This window comes from Aythya fuligula, chromosome 12 (genome assembly GCF_009819795.1).
Source record: "Aythya fuligula isolate bAytFul2 chromosome 12, bAytFul2.pri, whole genome shotgun sequence".
Classification (NCBI taxonomy): domain Eukaryota; kingdom Metazoa; phylum Chordata; class Aves; order Anseriformes; family Anatidae; genus Aythya; species Aythya fuligula.
This window is the reverse complement of record NC_045570.1, coordinates 17,127,385-17,154,206: the sequence shown is the minus strand read 5'-3', so window position 1 is coordinate 17,154,206 and position 26,822 is coordinate 17,127,385. Positions and strand designations below refer to the sequence as shown.

The window sequence follows — 26,822 nt, the reverse complement described above, 5'->3', positions numbered from 1 at the left end:
ATTATAAGGTGGAAGAGAAAGAGTGGTTGATGTTCTCCATGTACCCAGTAGCTCCAGTATTCACCAGGATCCAGTTCAGCTGCTCTCCTTGCCCAGAGCTTCTGGAGCTTGCACTGCCCCCACTGCTTTTTACACAAGTTTCCTAACTAACAATCTATGTCAGCCCCTTTTGTTGAAACCATTTCAGTTGTATCCAATTAATCATTGCAGGGGGAAAAGAAAAAAGATAATCATAGCAATGATACTTTAGCATGGAGCTTGAATATCCATAGAAAATCTAGAGGTACTTCTTCTCTGCTTGTTGAAGCTGACGTTTCAATATTTCCACAGTTTGAAATCATTATACACAAGTATTCTCCAGCACACATCAAAAGCAGGTTCCAGTTCCCTGAATACTTATTAAAATATCTATAAATATACTTATTTTAAAAATCACTAGTGCTTCTGATGGCTTTAATATTTTCTTTTTGAAAAGCATTAGCAAAGCATAAGTACTCAGGTGAGCAAGGGCTGAAAGAGCAACATTCCCTCGTGTGGAAAACTATCAGCCTCCAGAGTCACTTCTTTGTTCGATCCACTTGTAATTAATCCATTTAAAGTACAACAGTTCCAATAGAAGGAAGAGGCAACAGAAGGGTAAAGCAAGGAATATGCGTGTAGTTAAAAGATTTCACTCTCCTATGTGGTCCAATAGCACACGTAAATCCTAGTAAAATCTCCTCTCCTCAGGAAATCCTAGATGAGAAAACACTACCTGGTACCTAACATTTTGAAGACCATCACAAACATGTCACAGAGAAATGCAAAGAGATGAGAGAACGGGAAGGAGAAGAAAAGCAGAGGTTTGCTCTCTAGCATGCTATATTTGCCTGGGTCTTGCTTTGAAGGCTCTACTGAATTTGTTGCTGTTGTTGCTTTTGGTTTTACGACCCAGAGAGGCAGGAGAGGCACACAGTGCCATTCTCTCCTGCACACAGCACTCATTGGCTGAGTCCCACGCACAGCTGGCTCAGCATACGTTGTCACTCAGCACATCTCACAGCTACTCCCTCCAGCAGTCACAAGTTGTGCCAGGCGAGGTTTAGCTTGGAAGAATTTATTCACGGACAAGGTGGTCAAGCACTGGAATGGGCTGCCCGGGAAAGTGGCAGAGTCCCCATCCCTGGAGGTGTTTAAGAGATGTGTGGATGTGGCACTAAGTGTCATGGTTTAGTGGTGGGACTCAGGAGGTCAGACTGACTTGGTGATCTTGAAGGTCTTTTCCCACCTAGATGATTCTATGATTTTTGGTAATGTTGTTTTCATCTCGATGGGCTCTTTAATTATCCTTTCTAGTCACCATCTTTCTGTTGTAATTTGGAGTGCTTATTTCCATTAGGAGATATCTTCCAGATGGTTCTCTCCCATCATTCCTAAACTTTCCTAAACTGGCAATGCCCTATTAAATTCATGCAGACATTTCCACAGGTGACAAACTAAAAGCAGTGGTTGTGACTTGGTTTTCTGAATCCCCAGAGCTCTAGGGACAATACTGTATTACAGGCCTGGCATTAGAGACCAGTATGAGCAGTAAAGCTAGCCAGAGAATGTGATTTTATGCCCTTTACTTGTAACCTACCATAACCTGGTTGCATTAAGCCTGGCCTTTGATCTCGCTTAGCAAATATTTACATCTTTATGAAACTTTTAAATGTCAGTTCTTATGGGGGCTGTGGCAGCTGTTCTAGCAAGGGCTGTTCCCCACCCAGCCCAGGGGCAGCCACTGCTCATTCCCCACCACCTTCCTCAGCAGGAGCCCTGCCAGCAGCCACCAACCTGATTTCCTGGGGCTCTTGCCTATGTACCATGGGCAGCGGGGGTGCAGCACCAGCTTTCTCCACCTGTTTTTAGAGTTCATTCTTGTCCAGAGCTTCACTATATTTAAGAGGTCATTACCAGGTAATATAAAAGACCAGTGGATCTAAATTTTTTAAGTTACCAAAATCCAGGCCCACTTGCATCTAGGAAAAAGACAAGTCTGGGCACAGATTTATGCGTGAAAACCAAACTTTAGCAAAAGCAGCACCCATCTGGGAAAACTGTATTTCTTGCTGTAGATATGGTTCAGATCATAATCGCTCCAAATTATTTCCTTTGACACAGAAAACACAAACAGTAGAAAACTTGTATGCCTTTTATTTTGTGTGGCTGCACAGGTAACAGTCACCTTACAGTTCTGCTGTAGTCCAGTCCTTCAAGAACGGCAAACATTTTGCATAAGCAAAACCTTCCACTGAAGCTACCAGAGCTAAAGCATATTCTTACATTGAAGTAGAATTGAATTTCAGTATAAAGCATAGAGAGAGCTTAAGTACCTTGCTAATCAGAATCTAAAGCATAGCTAAGGTACCAGAAAGAGTTAAATCAAGTATGTCCAGCACTTGTTCAATTACAAGTAATTTCATTTCAATTAATTATCAGCGCTAACTGTAGTTAGTATCATACAATTCTGGGAAGTGATGCTGACGTATAAAAACAGTAGTAAGTAGTCAATGACTAATATTTCTAGGAGCATTAAAACTAATAGATTTATTATGCAAGTGTTAAAGCTTCTATACTTCAGTTTCTTCTAACTTTATTGGAGAAGCTATTAAAGACAGAGTGTCTCAAAGAATAAAAGTGCCAGAAGTAATAATCTCATTTTTAATAAAGTTTCTTATTTTGATTTACAGTCAGCAGAAGCTGCTATTCTATTATGCCATTATGCCTCTGCCTACCTGCATAAGATCTCTCAGACATTTCTCAGAAGAAACACCAAATCTTACAGAACATTTGGAGCATTGTATTTTCTTATTAATCAGAGGAGTGAACTGATTGGCTCCATTATTTAAGATCATTTTACAGAATTTCCTGCGACACAAACCTTATTCTTAAGAATTAGAAGTAAGCTCTTTGGTTATATATCACACTGTATAACTCCCAGAATACTGATCTCTTTTCCTTAGAGCATTGTAAAAATACCTATTTCCTATTTTCTTCTGCCTACAGAACATTTAATTTGATTCTCCACAGACGAACCAGGCTGAATACTACCTTTACCTGGAAGAGCCAAGATTGATAACAAATAAAACAAGCAACCCCCCGACATGCAAAACAAACAAACCCACAATAGTAAATAAACAATCAAACTCTTTTTCTTAGGCAACTGGGTTCATGGCCTTCCTTGCAGCCACAATGAACCTCAGGGAAGCTTCCTGACCACAACACTCAGTAGCTCCCTTCCTACCCTCTGCATCATTTTTTGCATCATTTTGTGGCTTCATGCCGGAACACAAATTCCTGAATTCCTGGAGAGGAATTAAAGAAACTCCCAGTGCTTTCATCACAGCTGCCTGGTCCTTCAGGTCTAAGGGAGCTCTTTGGTCAACAGGGTCACAGCTGCACATTGGTTCCTCTCTTCCAGTGGGCAATCTCTTGCAAACACTTTACCGTCCTCCCTCAAGCACTGTGATAGCAGAGGAAGCCTCTCCTCACGTGCAAAAAAAAGCAATTATTGGAACTGTGCTGCTCCCCACAGCAAAACAGACGTACCACCACGTGCGCAACAGCTCTTCAAGGCAACTTTTAACTATAAGTAGGTCTGCTAACTGTGAGGTTTAGGAGTCCTGAAATATTATACTCCAGGAAATTAGTACAAGTTCTCATTCATTCTTTCTCTTCCTCAGCATATCTGGCATACAGCATAAGGCAGCACAGAAATAATGCATCTTTTTAATGGAAGCTATCCATAACACAAAGCATCGTGAAACGTAACATCAGGAAACACAATTAAAGATAGATTCACACAGTTCATGCTTCACCTGTCAAATGAGCAGCAAAATAAAGGAACCGTAGGCAATGAAAACAAAAATATTTTAGGTCACATAAAAGCAACTTCTAATCTTGACATTCAAATCTGGAACATTACTGGAACATTAAAAACACTCATTTAAAGTATTCTTATGTTTACAGCTTCAATTCAGTTCCATGAAAAGGAGCTAAAGTTGACTGAATGATGCTCTGAATGGTATTAAAAGACAAAGGAAACCTGGAAAATATTCTTAAGCACCTTTCTACAATGACAAAATCTCCAAAATATATAATGAGCTGTCATGCCAAAACTCATGGACTATTGTAGCTAAAATTAACCCAAAATTCATACATACTTGTGACTGTTCATGGTGTTCTATTCCACTGGTCAAAAATGATATTCTTCTGCAGAGGCTAGTGTAAAATTCCCCATTTCACATTCCAGCAGTACAGTGGCATCAACTGTCCCATGCAAGCCTTGCACAGGGTGTCCGTTCCTGCTTCCCACCCCACCTTGCTCTTTTGAGACTCAGCAGGATGGAGCACTTGGCCCAGTGTGTAATCCACAAATGCTGACTGCTCTTACTCCCCTCTGAACCATACGGTGAGGGACAGCAGACAGAAGAGTGAAAAGAAGCAATTCAGGAGTGGGCACCTGAAGTTTCCTGAATTAAGTTTCCTGTGGAAACATGAAGGCTTTGTCATCAATACATCAACATTTTCTCCATAGTTTATGTAGCATCCTTTATTCTGAACCTGGCAGAAGGACTGCAATGCCCGAGATGTGGTAAAACTGAAAACACTTCTCCTACCTTTCAGTCAACAGTGCAGGGTTTTTTATTTTATTTTATTTTTGTTTTTTAGTTTTTAAGTTGCTTTTGAGTACCAGAAAGTGGGTACAGGGAGCCAAGCACACCAACATTGCATTGGTGGCCACACTTTTACTTCTGGAAAATAAACATTATCTGAAGAATTTTTTTCTTTATAGTTCCTTGAATTCCTTCAATTTACCTCCCACTGTATATATTCTTCAAAGTTGAAGCTATATTTTTGTATAGGTTGGTGTTAATGTTAATGTAAGAGGTCAAATTATAGTGGTCTCCCTACTGTTTTATTGTAGGAGTTGAGAGCTGGCACTGTAATTAAAATTCCAGCTAAATAAAGCCTGCAGGATTCCTACTTGTAAACCAAGCACTTTGGTTTTCTAGCACACCAGCATGTTTTCTGTTGCCACTAGTTCACTACCACACAAAAGAAGTTAAACAAAATCCACGTGCCTGAATGTTTTCTACAAACAACACTTCTTATCAGTATGGTAGGCAGAGAATATACATGTACATAGATTCTAGTTACAGAATATATTAAAAAAAAAAAAAAAAAAAAAAAAAAGGAAATAAAAAAGCAACGTTTTTTTTTTTTTTATATAATCTCCTCTGCAGTATTTTGGCCAAAATTGTCAGACAGGACAACAGCCTGTAATATAAACCTAGATCCTGCTGAAAGGAGGATCACAGCTGATGAAAAGGAATATAAGAGTGAATTGCAATTTGCCCTTCAGAAAACTAAACCTGAACTCCTGGTTACAGAATGGTGCCATACATCAATTAGGTCAATTATCATTTACTTCAATCTGACATACTTTTAGTTCTGGAACTTGCTAGCAAGCATTTTGCAAATATGTCAAATACATACTGACGGTTGCTACAACTTCAGTGCAGAATTTCCCTTTTGCTGTCTGCTACCTGTAAACTGCTTTAGTGTTACCTCTGTTGTGCTGCTCTCTTTAAAAGCACCTCAGTTCTTGAGAGAGAGAGAAAGTGGCACTCATTTTTAGAGAGGAAACAATCCAAGCTAATATTGAAAGCAGAGCCCCTGTCTAAAGAGCAGCATCCCAGATTTCTAAAGGCATTATCTTTTAGGCCCTCCCAGTGCTCCCAGTTTTATTTCCACCTTTTTTAAAAAAGGATTCTTTGCTACAGGAATTTCAGATTTTTGATCACTTTCAGTCTGGCTTTCTTAAGGCAATTTCTTATTTCAGTAAATCCTACCAGCAAACACTTTAATTAATATTCAGAGCACAGAACATGACATGCACTTACTCCACTATCTACAGCTGTACTTGTCTGCCCAGTAAGAAGTAGTCAGTACCAGGCATACAAACATGCACACAAAATCACTCCAAAATGACCACAGTTTTCAGGATCAATCCATAAAAAGTTCCTTTCTCTTATCTAGAGAAAATGTTCTGGTGGTTAAGCAGAACTGAGACAGAAGACAAAATCAAAACCACCAGCCTCCAGCTAAAATAAATAAATAAATAAAGCACTCAATCTAATAAATTTCTGAAAGACTTCATGAGTTTATTGCCAATGTTACTTAGAGAGAGACAGAGATGGAGAGACCACATGCCACAGAAAAGGTATGTAAAAAGGAGATGCATCCATTAAAGCAGACAGTAGCCAACATGTGCAGACAGATTGCTCTGTCAAGGAAAGACTGCTTTAAATAGTCAAAGGGAAAGAAAAACTGCAAGTTGAAGCCTGAGCATAATCACAATACAAAAGTTATCATTTGATTTGGATTAGCAGAGAGAAATTCTAAAAACTAAAATTAATCATGAAATATGTCTGCAATCATTTTCAAGAATACTTGCATGCTTTAAGATATGATTAACTTAAATAGGATTCTATGTTTAAAGAAAGATTTAACCTCTCTTACTTCCATTAATTCTTGCCAAGTGTTCACACTGCACTTTGAAGCACAATGGAACAGGTTAGCCATCTTTTGCATGGTGCTTTTCTAAGATGCTCAAATTTAAAGCTGTCAGAAATGCAGTTTGTGGAAATATGAAGCTAATTAAAACAGAAGAGCAGGAACATTTCAGCATGCAATCATTCATGCTATGTCTGTTTGTCAGATGCAAGCAGCATCCTCCTGATAAAGATGGGCTGATGCTGAAGATGAAGCACAACCCCAGCTCCAATGTCCAGATGTCACACATCCCTACCCCTCATTTCCTCAGGAGGATTGACCTGATGAATTTTGTCAGCCCTGAGCAGCATTTCATGTCAGACTACTTGCTTGCTGCGTTATGCCAAGATACTTACATTTCGTTAGAAGATTTTAGCCTTCCAGCATGTTCATACAGCTGAACGAGGCTGCCTCTTGGCCTGCATTGTTTTTTGGTTAGGGAGCGATAATTTAGTTAATGTAATTTTTGTTTTGGAAGTGCCAACTGGAATCGAACAGAAAAAGTCTTCCATTAAAGCACCTAGGGACATTATTAATACAGGGTTTGCACTGCTCTGAGCAATGGACCCATCCTGCTAATACTGAGCAGTTGGTCATTGATTTAGATTATTAGAAGAACAGCTGGCTTGCTTCAGCCAACCAAAGCAGACACATATTTCAAAAAGTATTCTCTGCAATTCATGGAAAATCTGCATGAAAATAAATAAATAAATAAGCAAATCTGATCTCAAACCAAGTAATCTGCTACTTTTACCTTCCAAATATAAGTGCAGTTAATAAAGCATTACTGTAAACACCTCCCGCCCTCCCCCCCCCCCCCCCCCCCCCTTTATTTTTTTTTAAACCCAGGGTTACATGGCTTTTCTGACCAAAACAGACAAGACTTTTTCTGGGTTTAGTTTTTCATTTTCTCTACCTTGGAATAATGATAAAGACTTGATAATGGCAAGAGGAGGTTTCACCAACACATATGTCTTTTCCTCCATCACTCTTCTAGAGCAGACTACATCCATTTGAGATTTTGACTTAGCATGGAAGACATTTCTCAGAGACTAATTATTTTTTCCACGTTGTCATCTAATATCTTACCCTCTTGCAAGAAAAAAAAATAGTTTAATTAAATGTATATGCATAAAAATCAAAGTATATTTTTGAAACAATAACCTTCAGATCCTGTTCATAAGCTGACAAGTACTGTTTGGAAGGCAACTCTCTGGTCACCCATTTTGTTTTGTTTGTTTGATTTTAAATTGTTTTTGCTTTAGTCATGTGTGAAAGGAGTATAAGAGATGATGGTGTTAAGTTGAAACATTGCTCTGCATGCATCTATTCAGAAACATTCCCAAGGTGTTCTATATTAATACTCTTACAATAACAATACCTATTTGCAGTACTTACGCAGAAAAATTTCTCATTATGTTTGTGTAAGAGTTTGGCAATACTGAAATTTTGGTAACAGGAACTTGGCTTCCTGCAGCTATTTAAAGGGGAACAGCATGATTAAGGGATATCCCTAATGTCTGGCTTCAAATCCTGACTAATATTTCCATCCACATGGCATAACACTGAGTCCCAGAAGCCTGGACTTAATCATGCATTCAAGTGAGGCTCTGGTATTCAAGTTCTATGCATTGCCACACGCACATTGAGATGCATTTTGGAGTACAAACAACATTTGGCTTTCTGGTTAGAAAGGTTGACAGGCATATTACTATAGAACCTGCTAACGCACGTCCAGCACAAGAATTATTTTTCAACATTTTGTAAAGAAGTACAAGACATGCTACAGAGATATATATATATATATATATATATATATATATATATACACACACACACACCTGATTGTTTCCCAAAAGTCTAGACAGTTTTGCCTGCATTAAATTACTAAGCCAAAAACCTTACCTCACTCAAACTTGTCATTTTGCAAGCTGCAACTACCACCTTTAGTTCTAATTACCTAAAACCTGGCATGTTCAGAGTGAAGAGCCAACTCTCGTGTAAAAACCTCATGTTAAAACTCTGTAGAGAATCTGGCAAATTACAGTATATTGAATTAGGCTGCCAACATTGGCTCTATACAAGTTGCAGAAAAAGTGAAGCAGGGGAGATGAAAAATGTGATAACTGTATGGATCAGAGTAAATAGAGAGTAACAATGTAATATCAATAGACTATTTCTGCAACCGGTTCACACTGTCTGTAAAGTCAAATGGCACAGTAAACAGTGGGAATAGTGGATGTGATAAATCACAGATCTCACACAGCCCTCATCTATTTATCTGAGAATCTGTATGAAATGTTTCGATGTGAGCATGATCAGCGCTATGATCCATGTACACACCTGATGTTGTAACAGTAGGAATGGTCTTCTCTGATCTCTTCCACAGGCATTACTCAATTCAAACAAGGGAAATCTGTTGGAGGCTTCAGCCTTGCTAAACAGCAAAGTATTCAAGTATTCAGCCTTCAAGTATTAATGATAAGCAGACTAATGTATTTCCCACCATATGAGTAAATAAAGATTTTCTATGACTGAATAGAAATGTCTTTGTTCAAATCCACAGAATGAAAAAGCACACAAATGCAAACAGACAAAGCTGTGATCTTGAAACAGCTCAAGCTCTGAAACATGCAATCTATCATGTAAGAGACAGAAGAGGTCAGCCATTAATTAACATCCAAATTAAAGCTTTTCAAGTAAGGGTCAAAAATTCTTTTGTTTTGACATTTAAATCACTGACAATGTATTCCCCAGTTTAGTATGCACAACACATCACCTAATGCCTTATGTTAATTGCCTCAATTTTTCAAGTGTATTATTTGATTTATTGTCAATTAAAAGTACCCCCAAAAGCCCAGACACATGTATGTTAAGTATAAACATGATTAATGTAACACGGTTACATTTCCACGTTTGATAGGTCTGATTAGGAACTTTCTATCAGCCTGCCATGACAGAGCATTGTCACTACCCGTGACCTGTCAGCATTGCTGAAGACAAGCTTGCTGATGAGAAAGTATATTGATGGCCACAAATGTTTCAGAAAGGTAAAACCTGCAATTAATGCTGTCAATTATCACCTTATCAAGAACCTAACAATCTTTGTGATCTCCTCTATTTAATTGCAGAAGACAGTCGTAGGTATAAACTAAAAGAGCTACAAAGAAGAAAAATCCAGTAATGTTATTGCCTGTTAAAGCAACAGTTATGTGGAAAGACTCTTCCGTATTTCCAGAGAGTGACTGTATGAATCCTCTCCTAACACATCAAGGGACCATCTGGTTTTAAGAAGGTGGCACTGGGGGAAAAGAACTGGGCAGTTCACAAGCAGGTGAGAAGTGCTTGGTTTTGTGTGTGGTCATAGAAAACACAAGGGACATGGACAGAAGGTGGTCTGATGAGGAAAAGAAAATGTCCATCGTAAAATACAACAAACGAAATTAGGATAATGAATTGTCTGAGTAATGCTAGAGGGTGCTGTTAAGTGAGATGTAATGATAAATCAATAAAAAAGCAGTTCAATCTGAGAACAATGGGATAAAAGATAACAAATAGCAATAGGAGCCCAGTGAAATTAATGGGAAGGAAGGCATGCATACACAACCGGGCTGATATATATCTGTTACAGTCAGCTTATACATTGGTTTTGGTAAGAATCAGTACAAGTGAAAATAAGAAAAGATAAAATTCTGTACCCTTGCTTTGGGTTTATCCTCCCACCAGTAAACATAAAATATAATTAATATTGCCATATTTAAAAGTAATAAATACATAAAAACCTGCCATAACCTATATCAAATTGCTAGGAAGATGCTGACAATGAACTGTACAGTAGGTCCTTGCTTAATTTGGAAAAAAAAAAAAAAAAAAAAGAAAGAAAAAAAAAAAAGACTTTTATAGCACTTCAGAAAAGAATTAAGAAGATCCTTTCCTTTCCTTATTGACTACAAAAGCAATCACTGCTATAGACCTGCTTTGCATATTCACTCTATTAATTTACATAGCCCTGGAAAGCCTCACATTCCAATGCAACCGCTAAATTATGCTGCTCTTGGGTAATGGGTATAAAAAGATGCAAGAGCATGCAAAGTGTATTCAAACAGACAATTAAAAATATCAATTCTGTTGACAGCTAAAATGAAGAAACTGTGCAGAGGTTTAATACCACTGCATGAAGGACATACTATTTACAAGTGATTGAATTAACTAGAATCATGCATCGACAATCTGCCTTTGTTGAACATTACATATTAGGCCAATTTAGTGTCTGCTTATTAAAATAATTTAATTTCCAAGATTGTTTCCAGGCATTTCTAGATCTCCTCCTGTTCTTTCCTTCTTACTTTAATGATGGCATCTTAATTAACTTGCCAGTTTCACACCAGTGCAGTTTGCTGATTCACCACAGAGCTGACCAGTCAACACTGGCTTAGTTAATTTATCCTTTACATGTTTAGCAGAGCAAGCCCAAATCAGCAGGAGATCTGGCCAGACATGCAACAGCCTCAAAATTCAGAAGCAAATAAAGAATACAACAAAGGTTATTTTCATTCAGGTTAACACTAACTAGTTAATATTGTTTTTCCTTGCATAAGTTTTCAGCATTGGAGGCTTACTGGCAGCATCAGCACAGGAAAGACATGAACCTGGTAAAGCTGGTCCAGAGAAAGGCCATGAGTATGATCATAGGGCTGGAGCACTTCTCCTATAAAGAGCTCCTATGGAACACCTCTCCCTCTCCACCTGGGAGAGCTGGGGATTCTATTCAACCGTTCTCTGAATCTATGATTAAATGCAATCTACAAATTTTTATTTTAACAATGTAGGAATGTTTAAATCCAATCAAACCACGTTTATCAATGCCTGAAAGCAATCTTGGGAGTTAACAATTTAGAGCAAAATTACCTAAAGAAATTGGAAGTTTGAAATCTGTCTTCTAAACTGTATAATCTTACAGTTCTGAATAGCATTTCTGTTTTGGTTTTGTTTTAAATTTAGTGGTATTTTAAAATCCGTATGCAAATATATTGTACCTTATTCCAAACAAGCATAACAGTGCACATATATCAATATGTTGTAATAGTATCTGGAGGCAACCGAGATGGGAAACATACATTTAATGAGTAACATAGCTTTGCATGTCTTGGTTTCACTAGACTGTCACTATGCGCTGCCTTATATGATCTATATACTGTATTTAGATAGTAGTACTGCTATCTCACATGGCATATCTAGAAATATTCATGATTTAGCAGCAAGCAACCAAGCATAACTAAGGAACTATTAGTAACATACATATCATGTGCAAATGTGGATGCGTTTAAAAGTTATGAAAATGACAGCAATGTCCCAAAGCCACAGAAATGAACAAGTTGTATGACTTGCTTATAAAAAAAATATTTGAAGGAACTAAAACCAGGACTCAAAGACAGTTAAGTCTCCTTTAGCTAATGCTTTAAGCATACAGCAGCAGCTTGGATGTGACACCTGGGCATTGGAAGTATTATTGAATAATCCATTTGTACAATACATGTAGTAAAAAGTTTCTGTCACTGATGACCTTAAGCATGATCCAGTCTTCTGAATTTCATGGAAAGGATTGGACTTACACTGGCTTTGAAGAGAGGTTGAATTCTAAGATACAAGCTTCTAAACCTGATTTGCAGAGAGGAATTACTAGTGACATTTCCAAGCAATTGCCAATATTATAGGAAAAACTGTAAAAATTTCCAAGGAAATTTACTTTTCAAAAAGTGGATGATTTAAAGTTTTCACAACATTCATATTATCCTAAATTTATGTATATATAGTATTTTGTCATCTCTAATACATTAAACCAAGTAAACTCTCTAGAGATATGGGATTAATGCAGGGGCGCACAGGTAGAATCATGGCAATATTCAACACCCTACGTACAATAAAAAGCTTTCTGATAAATGGCAGGAGTGACACGAACATATAGGCAATTCTGATTTCTGCACAAGAGTAATATATGAAAATAACATACGGTTCAGAACTGGCTGGTCCTCTGTGAATTCAAATGGCTGTTCAATATAAAAAACCTTTTGCTGGAATCCAGGGATGCATTCTAAATCTTCTGCACATGCAAGCAGCAGAACCTGAAGAAACAAAGGAAATGGACTTTGAACATCCACTCACTCATCCATCATGTTAGCTTCTGGGAATGATACTGGATTTGGGCTCAGTGCTCATAAAACCAAATATTGGGCTCCACATTCATAAAACAAAATATCCATCACATCACACTTCCCCCTTCAAACCTTGCTAAACATAATTTTCATGTAAGCTTTTGCTTTTATATGTGTGCGCTGGCACGGAGATTACAAAACAGTAACTTTGAGGGCTAGGTTCTCAGTCCAGATGATGAATAAAGGATATTATTTGTCTTTATGAAGACATAGGATGCTTTTAGGCTGCTCTTAACAACACAATTGAACCCAGTTCAGTTTACATACATGCTTAAACTAAGCACTTTTAAGTTGATTTAAATAATTGAATGTAAACTGATTATTTTCTTTTTTTTTCCTCGAGTCACATTTAATTTATTTTCCTCATAATCAAAAACTTCTTTACACCAAGGGAAGACTGAATATTAAATGTGTGCATCATATTGGAGATGGATCTAAAGATTAAAGTTAAATACAATTTGTATTACTCTTATTATATAGTCACCAAACTTCTTTGTCACCACAGGAACACCTTGACAAAGGAGGGAGCTTAAAAGCTAAATAAGATTTGTTGGAAACAGGTATAATGCCAATCTCAGTCTCTGAAGGTTTGTGTTCTATCCCTGAGTACAAAAAACAATCTGAAGTGCTATTTTTCCTGGCAGTTTTTAAATGAGAGCACAGGGGCAAGAACACCTGAGAAAGAGGCAGCAGGAAAAATATACTAAGTAGTTTAAGAGGTTAAAGAGAAAGGCAAAAGGAGAAAAGTTCAAGAGAGTAAGAAAACACAAATCTTTATTTTTCAACTAATATAAACATAGCCTCATTTTCAAAAGTAGTTTCTGCTTCAGAACCTCCAAAGGTGGTTTTCAAATCCTGGCCTTAACCTGGTGTACACAGCACTATGATCTCAAAATTGTTGTGGCTAATGTGCTTCTTGTTGGACATCCAAAAAAAATCAAAGAGATGGGACACCCATAATGACCAAGGTAAAGAAGGTCAGGATAATGTGGTGGCCCTGAAAGCCACATTTCATGGTTCTACCTCCACAACATTGCTGTCTAGGTAAACTGATTCTAATCCTACAAAGATGCCCTGCAAAGTTTTTAACATCTGTATGTTTCCCTCATACCTGCACCACTTGTAATCCATTCACTTAAACAGAGCAATACATTTCCTGCTCACTCTCTTCATGCACTTCACACTCACCAAGTTTCACATGATCCCATTTATAGAAATCAAAGGCAACAGTACCTAACCTGGTCAGCATTAGTTCTCCTTACTGAAACCAAGCATTGGATCATTTGTTTCATGTCACTGACATATGCTATAAAAGCTTGGCTAAAAGTGCTACAGACTGAGAAATAGCCAGACTATTTCATGACAATTAAGCTGGTAGTATTCAAATGCAGCAGATAGACACCTTTCCTTTCCTCCCTGACCTCTGCTACATTTATCCCTTTGAGGGATTAACCAAGAAATAAAAGAAAGACTTAAAGTAGTAATACATGAAGCAAGGTGCAATACGCTCGACTATTATTCACTTTTATATGTCCATGTAACTGCTGCCTTTCTTACAAAACCTTGAAAAAGCAGAGTGACTAATCCCTCATTCAGTTATTGAGACTGATATATTGATTTTATTGGAGATTCTGCAGTCTACAGAGGTTGAGAATTGAACTGTGTTCCCCTTCAGTCGTCCAGTACAAGGTATCTGTAAACACAAATGTACTCAGAGCCTCCCCTCAAAATTGTGTACGAATCTTGATTACCTATCATCAAAAATATCCTGGTATGTACTTAAGTGGTCAAATGCACACATTAGTGAGATTTAAACGTGTATTTTCTGCATATATTTTCACTACACAGATGTATTTTTAAAATACTTGTCTCTGACTCATGCTATTACAAAATGAATATGCGCAAAAATACAGTCAAGCAAACTATGCTGAAATTTAACTACGAACCTAATTCTTCCCCTAAAGGACTAATGCATCAAATAAGAGGCAAATCATATTGTGATCTCCCAGCATCTGAAGTCTTAAAGTTGAAACTCTTGTCTTATAGAACTATAAATGAAAAGCCTGCTCTGAACATCATCTATGTCAGTTCTCTTCAAGAAGAGAATACGTCTATTTTATCAGATTTGTGACAGTATAAGTTGACTTTGAAATCTGGGCAATCTAAATAGGTCATGAGTGAACTTCTGTAAGCCTGGTACAGAAGCTTCACATAATACTGATGTAGCAAATAGAAAATGACCTTTACTCCCTTTGAAATAATTACAAGACTCAGGCTTGGCCTTGCTGTGAAATGGAACATTTTATTCTACTTGTGCAATTCCAAGCACTTTTTTCTCAACATGTCAAACAAGACATTAGATTTGCCACCACACGGAGAGTTTTTAATTAATTATCTTTTAGAAGCACAAGCATTCTTCTAATTTACTTCTCTTATGAAGAAACTTCTTCTATAGAACTAAATGTCTATCATGTTAATTTCTTTTAAGTTTCTTCGTATTGTGAGAAAAAGTCTTTAAAAATATCTTGAAAAGAAAAACCAAGCACAGATTTACATTGGAGGCAAAGAGAATATTGTTCAAAGTGGAACACATTCTGAATTTATCACCATGTAGATTTCATATTTTTTTTTTAACACAATGGAAGTGTTTGTGGGCTGATAGCTACCTAGAGAAAGAGCTCAGCTAAATACACTGAAAGTAATGTTTAAAGTGTCATATACATAGAATTTGGAGTATATAAACATTTTTCACATGTACTTAAATATGTACTGGGCAATTAGTACAAAAGGATCCTTCACCCACTGCTAAGAAAAAAAGCTGCATTCTTGAAAGAACATGACCATTAAGCAACAAAATTTGCACATGAAAAAGCCTGAGAAGCAAACCAAGGAGTTTTGACCACTCAGACCTGAAACGCCTCTATTCACTGACAAGCAGAATCCAAATTTTTTTTATAACCTAATGTTTTTCAGAAATGTACAGAGTGAAGACTCGTTTTTAATATCCTGACTATTTGACTTTCTGAATTTATTACCAGTCACTATAAGGAAATGTCACTAGTTCAGATAACTCCTGTGAAAGTTTGGACACTGGGCTAGAACTACGCATCTGATGAGATATCAAGCCTAAGAAACACCTTTATTATTATATTTTTTTGGTAGTTAATAAAGCAGCAGGCACATGTTTCTGACCTTACTGACCTCAACATTTGCACTGAAAGCTGCTCCCATAGAACATGGGTTAAAAAATCAGAAGAGGACTGCAATTTTATACCATGCCGCAATGGAGATTAATAAAGCCCCTGACGTTAAAGTACCTTTGGGCAATGCTGCATCTCAAAACCCAGAGTTCCTTACCTCTGTAGTGATGGAAAGTTAATCTTTGTAATGACCTTCCCCAAAATTTCAAATGAATCTGGGAGAGCCTAAGAGAACAATGTATGAAGCAACTCCATTCAGATTTGATTGGCCACTCTCAAAGTGAATTCGCTCACCTTTAACTGTAAAAACTCTCACACCTTCATTAGCCCTACTTGCATTAAATCAACTTTCTATTATTAAAAATGTAACCTTCAGAATATTAATTACATTTCACATATATTCCTACAGTGTTAAATTCATTCTAGTGCCAGGTTTTATTTAAACAGAGATGTAACTGGTGCAGACACCTGTGAAAACCATCTGCCCAGCAATGAGTTTTACAAACAAATGCAAACAGATCTCATTTCATGAAGCAGTATTCTATAAGAACGCATTCTACTTTTGACTTCAGGAAAGTAACTTTAAATGCAAAAATTAAAAAAATAAGTTAATATAAAAATCCACAAAGGAGTTAAAATCGATATGACACCTATCTTGAACATTTCCACCCATCATTTCAAAAGGCCCCCAGTTAAAGAGTAATTTCTTTAGAAATTAGATTTATTTTCTTGGAGGGGGATGGGGGGGGTGGGCAGTTTGATGGGAAAGTAGGGATAGAATTTATTTGTACTTTTTTACTTGTAAAAGTATATGAAAATGTATGCACCTGAGCTTTTCTCTGGAAGCATGAGTACTAGATTTTTTTTTTTTTTTTTTTTTTTTTCCGTATGACAACCTGAGATTTCCATATAAAATAGTGATCCTAAGAGCTGAGCACCTAGAGGAAAAAGTAATCTGAATAATGAGAACCTCCAACACCAAATTAAATTGCACATGAAAAACTATTTTTTATCATGGAGATTGAGAACTCTGGATCTTAAAATCCTTTCTATCTTCAGGTGCTGCAATATTAGACCCCCCAAAAATGGATGAGGAGGCAGCTGTCAGAGAAGAAAAAATAATTAAGATGCACACAATTGCAGTGATTTGCAAAGAGATGATGAAATCCTTTCCTACTGAAGTCAGTAAGAGCTATTCACTGATTTCATGATTTTACTCATGATTTACATGAGGGAGCTATTTAAATGAAATTAACAGAGGGATACTTAAACAGCTAAAAAGAGCACTGCTTTAAGTAAGGTTCTTATTCTGCATTATGACTCCAATTAGAGTGCCAGTAGATCCTGAGGCAATCGTTTCTTCAAATCACATACAGACTGGACATGAAGTACTCCTTGTCTTCTGGTACTTTTTAACATCAGTTGGCACAGGGAAAAGCTCGAAAGCCTGAATAACTTTTCCTCTTATTTGCATAATTATTAAAGGTTGTTTTATATATATTATATCAAGGTATGCCGAATTATTTATCTCCGAAAGTGACTAAATTGAATAAAATAGCTATTTTGCAATAATTTGATTTCTAGAGCACAAAGGTTTGGTGATATTTTTTATTCAATATTTTCACTATGGAAGGAAAGTTTTCACTGTTTCAGGCTTTAACCTCTTCTTTTTATCTGAAAAGGGTCTCAGAAAAAAAGTATTCACAATCTCTACCTTTAAATCTGATAGTGAATTCAAGTCATTTTTGTAAGAAATGCTATTAAGATTTGGCACTAAGATTCTTCAAGGATGATAAATATCCTTTTAAAGGGCCTACATATCCATTTACTGCATAGCTCCATCCTAAAAATGAAAGTCACACTTGGAGTACTGAAGGGTGGGCTATGAAAATGCAAATTAGAATTACTTTATTGGCTGAAATGAATTCAGTTCTCCTGTCACTAAGTGGTGTGACTGTGGTAGGCATCCATTAACTAGAAACAAAATATGACAAACTCTTTTGTGAGAGTATCTAGCACAAGAACTTTCTTTTTACGAGCACTTTCCTTGTGAACGTATGTTTATTACGAGCATTTTATCACAAATTCGATAAAAAGTGTGCATCTTCCATGACACTGGAAATCTTGTTAATTTAAGTTATTTGAGAAGTAATTTGCCAGCACTATTGTCTGAACAGACAGCTACTTTCCTTCTGAAAGGAAGGGCCAGAATGAGGAGGAAGATGGCATACCACCATGGAATTATACTTGGGTAAACAAAGCTGCCAGGAAGTGCCTAGAGCTCAAAGATGCATCACAGTCATTTTGTCCTGTTGAGCTGGGGTGGGGGACCAAGAACATTTTATATTAAGTTTCTTCTGAGGTTCAGGCACACTTGAACACACCTCCATGCTGTGAACACAGCCAACACACTCCGAAGCCAGAGGTCACTGAGAAGCATAGCTCAGCCAGGGGTTGTACCAGTGTCATTGCAGCCATACTGAATGCACAGGTGTTTTCTTACACTGGAGTCCTTACTATTACAACTTGCATCAAAACATGAGCTAGCACTACTCAAGAGCAAGCTTTAATTTAAACAAACAAAAACTAAACAAACAAAAACTAAACAAAACACATATATAGGCCTATATAATTTGGGTCTGTGTATAAAGAACCATCTCTAGTTTTCATCTGTGGCATGAAGGCATAGCATAGTCTCCTGGCCAGATCATTTGATTCTTCTTGTGTTCCACAGTTCTGGCCCCTCATTCTGATAAGCATTTCATAGCTTCCAGAATAAATATGTTCATGGTCAATTTATAGCCATTTATTCCTGTACCAATTTTTGTTTCATAACTTAATTAACCTTTTTTTCCTCTGTAAGTCTTCAACTCGTTAGGCTAGCCAAACCAATTTTTTTTTATTCTGATCCTATAGGAACTGTGCATTCCTTTGATCATCTCAGTAACTTTTCATTGTGCCTGCTCACGTTTGCATATGTGCAAAATTCCAGATGAGGGCTCTCCAAGGCCTGGTAAGCAACGTTCATATTTCCTTAAGCCTTAAATATGTTGCCTAATGCTCCCTAATATTCCACTTCTCCCTTTTAAAGAAGTCTTGTCATTCTTATGGATCACAATCATTCTAAAAATTAACAAACAAAAGAGCTGAAAATTTTGACATCAGTGGAGGTATTGCTTCCATTTAGCTACAACAATGTTAAGAGGCTTTTACAAACAGAATCAGGATTAATCTTTATGAAATACAAATACAGATGCAAACCCTCGTGCATTGTTAAACCTATGCCCTTTCTGGCCAGATGGGAACCAGCTCTGCTCACAGATGGCATGTATCTTACAGCACAGAGCCCAGGCTTAACTTTCCCTCTCAATAGAGCTTATTAGCTGAGACTCAGGATTTGCTGTGAGAAAATGGTCTCCAGCTCAAGAAAGATTGTATCCACATGGCTCAGACTGCAGGATAAACTTGCTGTTTCATCTGTATAGACATCTCTGAACATCGCTTGGATTTTTGTAAGTCTGGCAATAACTATCATCCCAGTTCATTAAATACTTTAATGATTAGTAACAGAGGCCAAAATGTGTTATTTGTGCTCAAAGTGAATAATATTTTTAATTACTCAATTATTTACCAAGTAAATACCTACCCATCATGATTAATGACACCATTTAACAAATAGAACCCTTCAGACAAAAGAATGGGTTGGGCCCCAAGGTTTTTTTGTTTGTTTATTTTTAGGCGTTATGAAAAGAGTAATCACATTTTTCTGAAACCCTTACAACACTAGAATGAGATTACAACTGGTTAGCCTATTTACAGAAGCTGCATAATAAATTCATTTTACAGGGCACAGAATAATGCAAATGAGCCATTCAATAGCACTTCTGCACTAGTGAAAGAGGCATAAAGAAGAAACATTGAAAGTCAAAGTTCTGTTCTGGTTATACTGCAAGATATGGAATTACCGAAACCTAAACTGCATTAAAACAATAACCTGTACAAAGACTGGTTTATGCTGAACATTTTAGTTATTTATCACCTAATGAAGTAAACAGGTTGATCCTATTTTCCAGCAGTAATGACTTCATGAAACACTTAGATGAATGAAAATATCAATCTCTGTTTTAAAAAAATGAAATAAATTAAGGATTTTTAAAAAAACATATTTATAACCCTTCACATGCAGTTGCACAGGGCAAAGTCATTATTCCATACAGGAGAATGCTGATGTGGTAAAAGCCATTAGAGAAAAAAATATAATCATATACTTCTTATAGCAGATACTGTTGGTTTTTGTTGATGTTGTTTTGTTTTGTTAGAATGTTTAGAACCTATAAGGAACATGATTAAGGTTTAATTTCCCAACAGTGTGATCATTATCAAAAAAGTACAACCTTCCATCCATTGTTCTCTTTATAGTCCACAAAGTTATAAAAATAAAGCAATTATTATTACACCACAAAACTGAACTTACTGTAACATTGAATATCTGTCTTTTGCACTGGTAAGCTAAAACCAAAAATGAACTTGCTAAAAACAATCTTTCAGAGAATAGCGTGGATTTGTGCAATAAGTACATGCATGGTGCTGTTACCTTGAAACATTATGACAGCAAGAACCAACCCTCAGAACTGTTAACTTAAAAAATAAAATAAGGTATGAGAAAGTGAAAATGTCTGCTTTTTCAGCTTCAAGAAAACATTTGGTGAACATTTTTTGACCTTCTCCCACACAGTTGCAAACATAACATTTTTTAAAAATGAATACTTTCAAGTAAATCCCTTGATTCCATCAAGGGTATTGGAGAAAAAAAAAAAAAAAAAAAAAAAAAAAAAAAATAGAGTTCAACGTCCATAATAAAAATTGAAAAATAGCTACAATGCAAGGACCCCAATGCAAACCTGTCAACTGATTGTGTCTTAAGGAGGAGTTGGACTTGATGATTCTTGTGGGTCCCTTGCAACTCAGAATATTCTATGATTCTGGGAAGAGGACAATACGTTCTGTAAAACCACAAGCTATAGGCAGTCTGTAGCAGCATAACATTATCTGCACATCAAATGGCTGTTGTGTTTTTTTTTTTTTTTTTTTTTTTTTTTATTAGAATATTAGGCACCTGAATCTTTCTTTCCATCATGATGCCAACTTGGTCTCTATCTTCTCCTCCACTTCCTATTTTCATTAAACTGGTATGAACATAACCCAGATAACACAGGGTTATCTATCTGATAGATGCAGAAGATTTATAGTATACTTTAACATAATTTCAGCCTAGAACTCATTTCCTAAGCCGATTATTAAAATTATTTACATGCTTCTGCATTTTTCTTGTTCAATGATATGTTTCCCAAGTTATTTTATTTTCATTTTCTAAATACGAGGCATTCCCTATGCCTTTTTATTAGTAGTAGATTAGCTACCATTTAAATTTTTAATTTATTTTGTAAAATGTTTTAATTTGTTTGGTCCCATTTGTTGCATCACTGTTCATTTGATCAATCAAGGGCCTATGCATTTAGTTACAATAAGCATGAATTTCCAAGCTGCCAGAGTCATACAGAGGTAAAAACAAATCAATAAACAAACAAACAAAAAAATATATGGCAGCGCCAGCTGTTACTTGAGGAGTATTTTTAATGAAACAAAATACAGTTGAAAAGCTAAAAAGCACTTGCACCAACTCTTCTGACTCTAGAGGAAGCATGCCCCAGGGGAGAGACAGCAAGCTGAACATTTTTGAGAACATCACAACAAAGCAAAATATCCAAAGCTTACAGACTCCCTTGTGTTAACAGTGACATTGCATCACGAATGACCTTTCCAAAGAAATAAAGCCCATTACAGCTAGGAACATGATAACTGTTAAAGATCAACACTTAGTAGTCAAGGGAGGAGAAAAATTTAAAAAAAAAAAAAAAAAAAAAAAAGGAAATAAAAAGAATTTCACTAGGTGGTAAATTAATTAGAACATAAATAATATGAAACGAAGACCTTGGTCTATAACCCCCTCTCTTATAATTGCTTGCCATTTAAAAGCTGAATGAAATCTTTTATTCAAAAGATACAGCTATTGACCCCACACTTATTAGGAAGTCAAAGAAAATCCTGCTACATGGGGATCTGGTGAGTCCTAGAGAATGCTTTAGTAACAACCTACTGAATATCTATTTATTTTTATTTCTTCATTGTAGAATTTAGTTCAGTTATCAATGAACACTACTAGAATATATAACAGTTAACTTGCAATATATTTCAACCATACAGAACTACTGGACAAAATAAGTATACCCAAATGAACATTGTGATTTTTTTTTTTTTTCTTTTTTACATGAACTGACAGTCCTGAAACATAAGAACATAACTATGGTTGTATCCCACAAACTCCATAATGAAATGTGTACAATAAACTAACATTTGCTTTTTAAATCTATAAGTCAATAATTTAGGTTTCTGCAGTAGATAGGAAACAGTATGTTATTGTAGCCTCCCCATTTAACCTCGTATACAGCACTTTGAGTATCTTCCTTAGTTCTACATTTACCTGTATTCACCAAGTCTATCATCTGTTCTACAGGAGATGCCACAAGCAAAAGATACAAGCAACAAACGTAAAACATACTGAAGTTTGTGGGAAAAGTTGAATCTCTGCCTTAAGCTGCAAAAGCAAGATCCACATCTATGCTAATGTGAATATAACGACTAAAAGTATTGTGAGGTCAGATTCACATCCTTGTTCAAAAAATTCCTGGACAGATATCACATAAGAACATGCTTTTACATTCATCTAAAATGAACAGGTAGTATTGTCTAGCAATTTAGAATTGAGGGGATCTGCAGAAGTCTATTTTTCATCATAGATTTAGGCTAAAGACGTTGAGTTAAAAAATGGATTTCTAGTTTATTTGAGCTACATGTAGTAGCCAAAGTATTGAGAATTCCAACACCAGTGCATATGCAGTTGATGATGGAATGTCCTACCATTAGTATTTGTAATAGGGGGTTATTAAACTTGTTTACAAGTTTAGTCAAATGCACCAAAAGGTCTGATTGTATAAGTAGAGCTGTTGAAGTTGTACACAACAATAGGAAGTCTTAAAGAACAAATTCAACTATCCAATAATTTAAAAGCACTTTTCCTTGTGCATAGCAATTTAAAATTACTGGAGCACTTCAACTTTTTTTTCATAAGTGCTTCAGCCTGGAAGTGATTGGGGTTCTGTGCTTGCACAGTATAAAGCAATTTAAAATTATTCAACTGCTTCAATTTTTGTGTAGGTACTTCTATTTGAAAATGATTGGGGTTCTGATCATGTTCTGTATTGAACAATTTTGTATTATTTAAACGCTGATTTATTTATTTAAATCAGCACTTCACATTTGGGACTGAGTTCTAGGAGACTATACTAGAGTATAAGGCAGTTTAAATTATAGAAGCATTTTACATGTTAATGTTTTTCATCTCCTATACAAAAATTTCAGTTTTTAATAGTGAAAGTATGAAGCATTACACTTCAAAATACATCAATATTATATAAAATTAGAATCATAATTTCTTTTTAAAATTTTATAAGACTTTCATAATCAAGGTTATATATGTCTTACTACATACTATGAAACAAGTATTTTAGAAACTACAGACTTACTTCAGTAAATAAAAATAATTTCCAAGGGTAAGAGCAAAGTCTAAAAGAAGTTTTGAGTCCAAAAAAAAGTGAGGGTTAATTGCCTCAGCATTTCACTTGTTCATCCTCATGTTGAGCAAGTGTTCAGGTCCTTTGCAGTACAGATAGTGTGTTCACCAGGTTCTGGTTCAAGTTTATTCTAAATATTAATGTTTATCAAGTAGAAAATTCAGATTGCAACTTTAAAAATGTAACTTTAAAAATGTCATTCCTCCTTTCATGGGACTGGCATATAGAAACCTGTTTGGATTCCTCTCTCCCCCTCTTTGGTTAATGAAGATATCTTTCTCAATAGTCACAGACATCCTCTGCTCTCAAGCTTTGCCCTTTGACAAGAGAGGAAATTAAGCTGTGATGTTTGAAAAATAGGACTGGAGACATACAAATGGAAAACTAAGAAATACAGCTGACAGACATCACACTATTAGTGAATCCTCTACTTTTTTATTGCCCAGTGTCTTTCACTAATATTGTGCATTCGATATGCTTACATTTACTACTGAACACATGGCAAAAATCCAACACCAGTATTTTTGTACTTTCCACAGGGATATTCAATGAACATGAATGTGGTCTAACCACTGTTTTAAAATGTGACATTCTGGAAGGAAAAATTAGTGACTAATTTCTTCACAAGGCTTGTTTCCATATTTAAGCTTTCACTTTTTAACACAAATCACATATAAGAAATAGAAAAATTTCTCACCAAGAAAGATAACTTCGTATTGCTCTGCACACTCATTGGAAAGGATAGTGGCTAGTCCTTAAACATATTTCATTGGCATGCCTTACTAATCACAGGTTTTTAATTTTGTGTCTCCAGTTTCAATTACAAGTAAACACTGACATCCTCAATAGCACTACACAGAGCTCCCCTTTATCCACAGTTAATCATGCTCACTGCAGCTATTCCCCAGGCTGAGGTTTCAGAGTTCCTAGCTTCTGCAAATCCTCAGTATTACATCTTTGGATTCAGAAACAAAAATACTAACATGTCTTATCATTCAAAAACATGTGTCCTGGGTTCAGGAAGGACTGTTTTCTGCTCTCCCACTAGTGAGCTGCTGTGCTCCATGTACAGAATTAAGTTGTAAAGCATTGCTAAACTCATTTGAAATATTTTGCTTAAGTAAAACCTCGTATTACTGTAATTAAAGAAGCTGTGAGAAACTGTAATTAGACTGAGTGCCCCACAAATATTAATCAGTAAAGTAATATTCTATTATTAAGAAGCAGCTATGCACAGTAGGAGTTTCTCTTGCGAGAAACAAGATTAGGAACCAAGCCAAAAGCAAGCCAGAAGGCACCACAAATTAGTCTATTTGATGCTTTGTTTTACTTTAGTAATGCTTTCACCTGTAGTTTACTCATTCTTGTACTGCATTTTAGTTAAGAAGGTGTAAGCAGGCTTTGGGCTAAAGTCCTAGACCTGCTCCTTAGCGCCAGTGTGCCCAGTCATTCTCTTAGCCTGGAACGCAGCAGAGGAACTCAGTGCACACCATGGGTAAACCACTTAACCTCCCTAAGTTCCCCCATCTGTAAATGAAAACAATACAATTAACATACTTAGCAGGGAGGTTCTGTCATTTACATAAGTGTTTTGAAGTGATTTGAAATCTTGAGTAAGTACCATATAAATGCTTACAAATATTGGCTGTTTGAGGGACAATCAGTAACAATTTTGAGCATGCAAGAGATAAAAGATTATGTCAAAAGCCTTAGTCTCTGAAACGTGAGGTGTGCTTAGCTTTATGTTGTTCCCCCTGCTTTGCTTATCTGTTTAAAAAAGTGATAGCTTAAACTATTTTTCTCTTTGCAAACTGAATATACTGTGAGGTTCAGACTAGAATCCAAAAGCAGTAAGTGTTAATGTAAGATACTTACTATGTTCATGTCAAAATTATTTCTAAGTTACACTATCACATACAGGTTCACAACAATATTGTGCAAGACTGCAAAGTTATTTTGGGGAGGAACCTTTAATGCACTGGTTTATAAGCAAATAAGTATATGGACCAGTTAATCAAGTATCTGTCCTTTCCAACTCTGAGTTACTTCACATAGATCAAGATGAAGTGATAAACTGAGCTAGTAGACTTTCCCACTGCTGTTAAGAAGAATTATTTTTCAAGCAGCACTTTAAATCACAGATTGTTACCTGAGCTGTTAAAAATAGATTTAAAATTGAGAATTTATCTAAGCTATATCTATTTGCTACATCTAGAATACAACCATTAACTTCCTTCTATATTGCTCTTGCATGTGTTCACCACCTCTAAAGAGAGAGGTTTGCTTTACAAGAGAGATGGAAGAAGAGATCTATAAAGAACAAGGCTTCAAAATTTGAAAGTCGGATTTTTATTTTTTAATTAGGTTGAATAGCTACATTCATATATAGATATGCAAGTCAAGCATTAGCTATTATGATCTTTTCAGTAGAAAATTATAATCAAGCCCAACTCTTAGTTCTCCGTGCCCCAGTGCTCACAGATGTTCTTTATGTATTACTGAAGAAGTGACAAGCAAACACACCATCCACAGCTTCCATAGGACTCTGCCTTTTATACATGATGAAATGAATCTCAACTAGACAGTCATTCTAGTAGCTCATGTATACTGAAATATTACCTTTTTATTTTGCACTTGTTAGTGCCTTGATGACAGCAAATGCTTCATAAGTAACTTGCATGAAATCAATATTAATATACAAAATTGAAAAGCAAAACTCTTACAAGCAGTTTATGCTCAATGTAACCCAGGTATTAAACTCACACAGGACATTTAAAAATTCAAAGTAGCGATCTACATTGTAGAACACAACAAAAACTTTGAAAGACAAAGCCATAATACAAATGAGACAACTATGTTTGATTCTGCCAAAAATAAAATTGCAAATCCCTTGTATACATTGGCCAGAGAAACAAAAGCCAAGTAGTAAAAGCAACAAACATTACACCAAACACATAGAGAATGAGAAAGTGTTTGGTCACATCTCATGGAAAACACTCATTCTATTCCTTTCTTTCAAAAATAAAGAGAATCCAGAAAGTTAGGCATGGCAGATTTGGCAAAAGTAGGAACATTCCCAAAAAGCAGGAGTTTGCTATGATGTGTTATTCTCCTGTAGTGAGATAAGGGATTTACAATAT

General features: G+C 36.1%; 1 protein-coding gene across 1 annotated transcript in view; it reads right to left on the bottom strand.

Moving 5' to 3' along the window:
- The window catches only part of CDH13 (cadherin 13), a 482,496-nt gene that overhangs the window by 379,692 nt on the left and 75,982 nt on the right, over positions 1 to 26,822 (bottom strand). Inside the window, exon 2 of the mRNA XM_032195360.1 lies at positions 12,590 to 12,701. Within this exon, the coding sequence (XP_032051251.1) occupies positions 12,590 to 12,701 (112 nt within the window). The remainder of the gene's footprint in view (positions 1 to 12,589; positions 12,702 to 26,822) is intronic.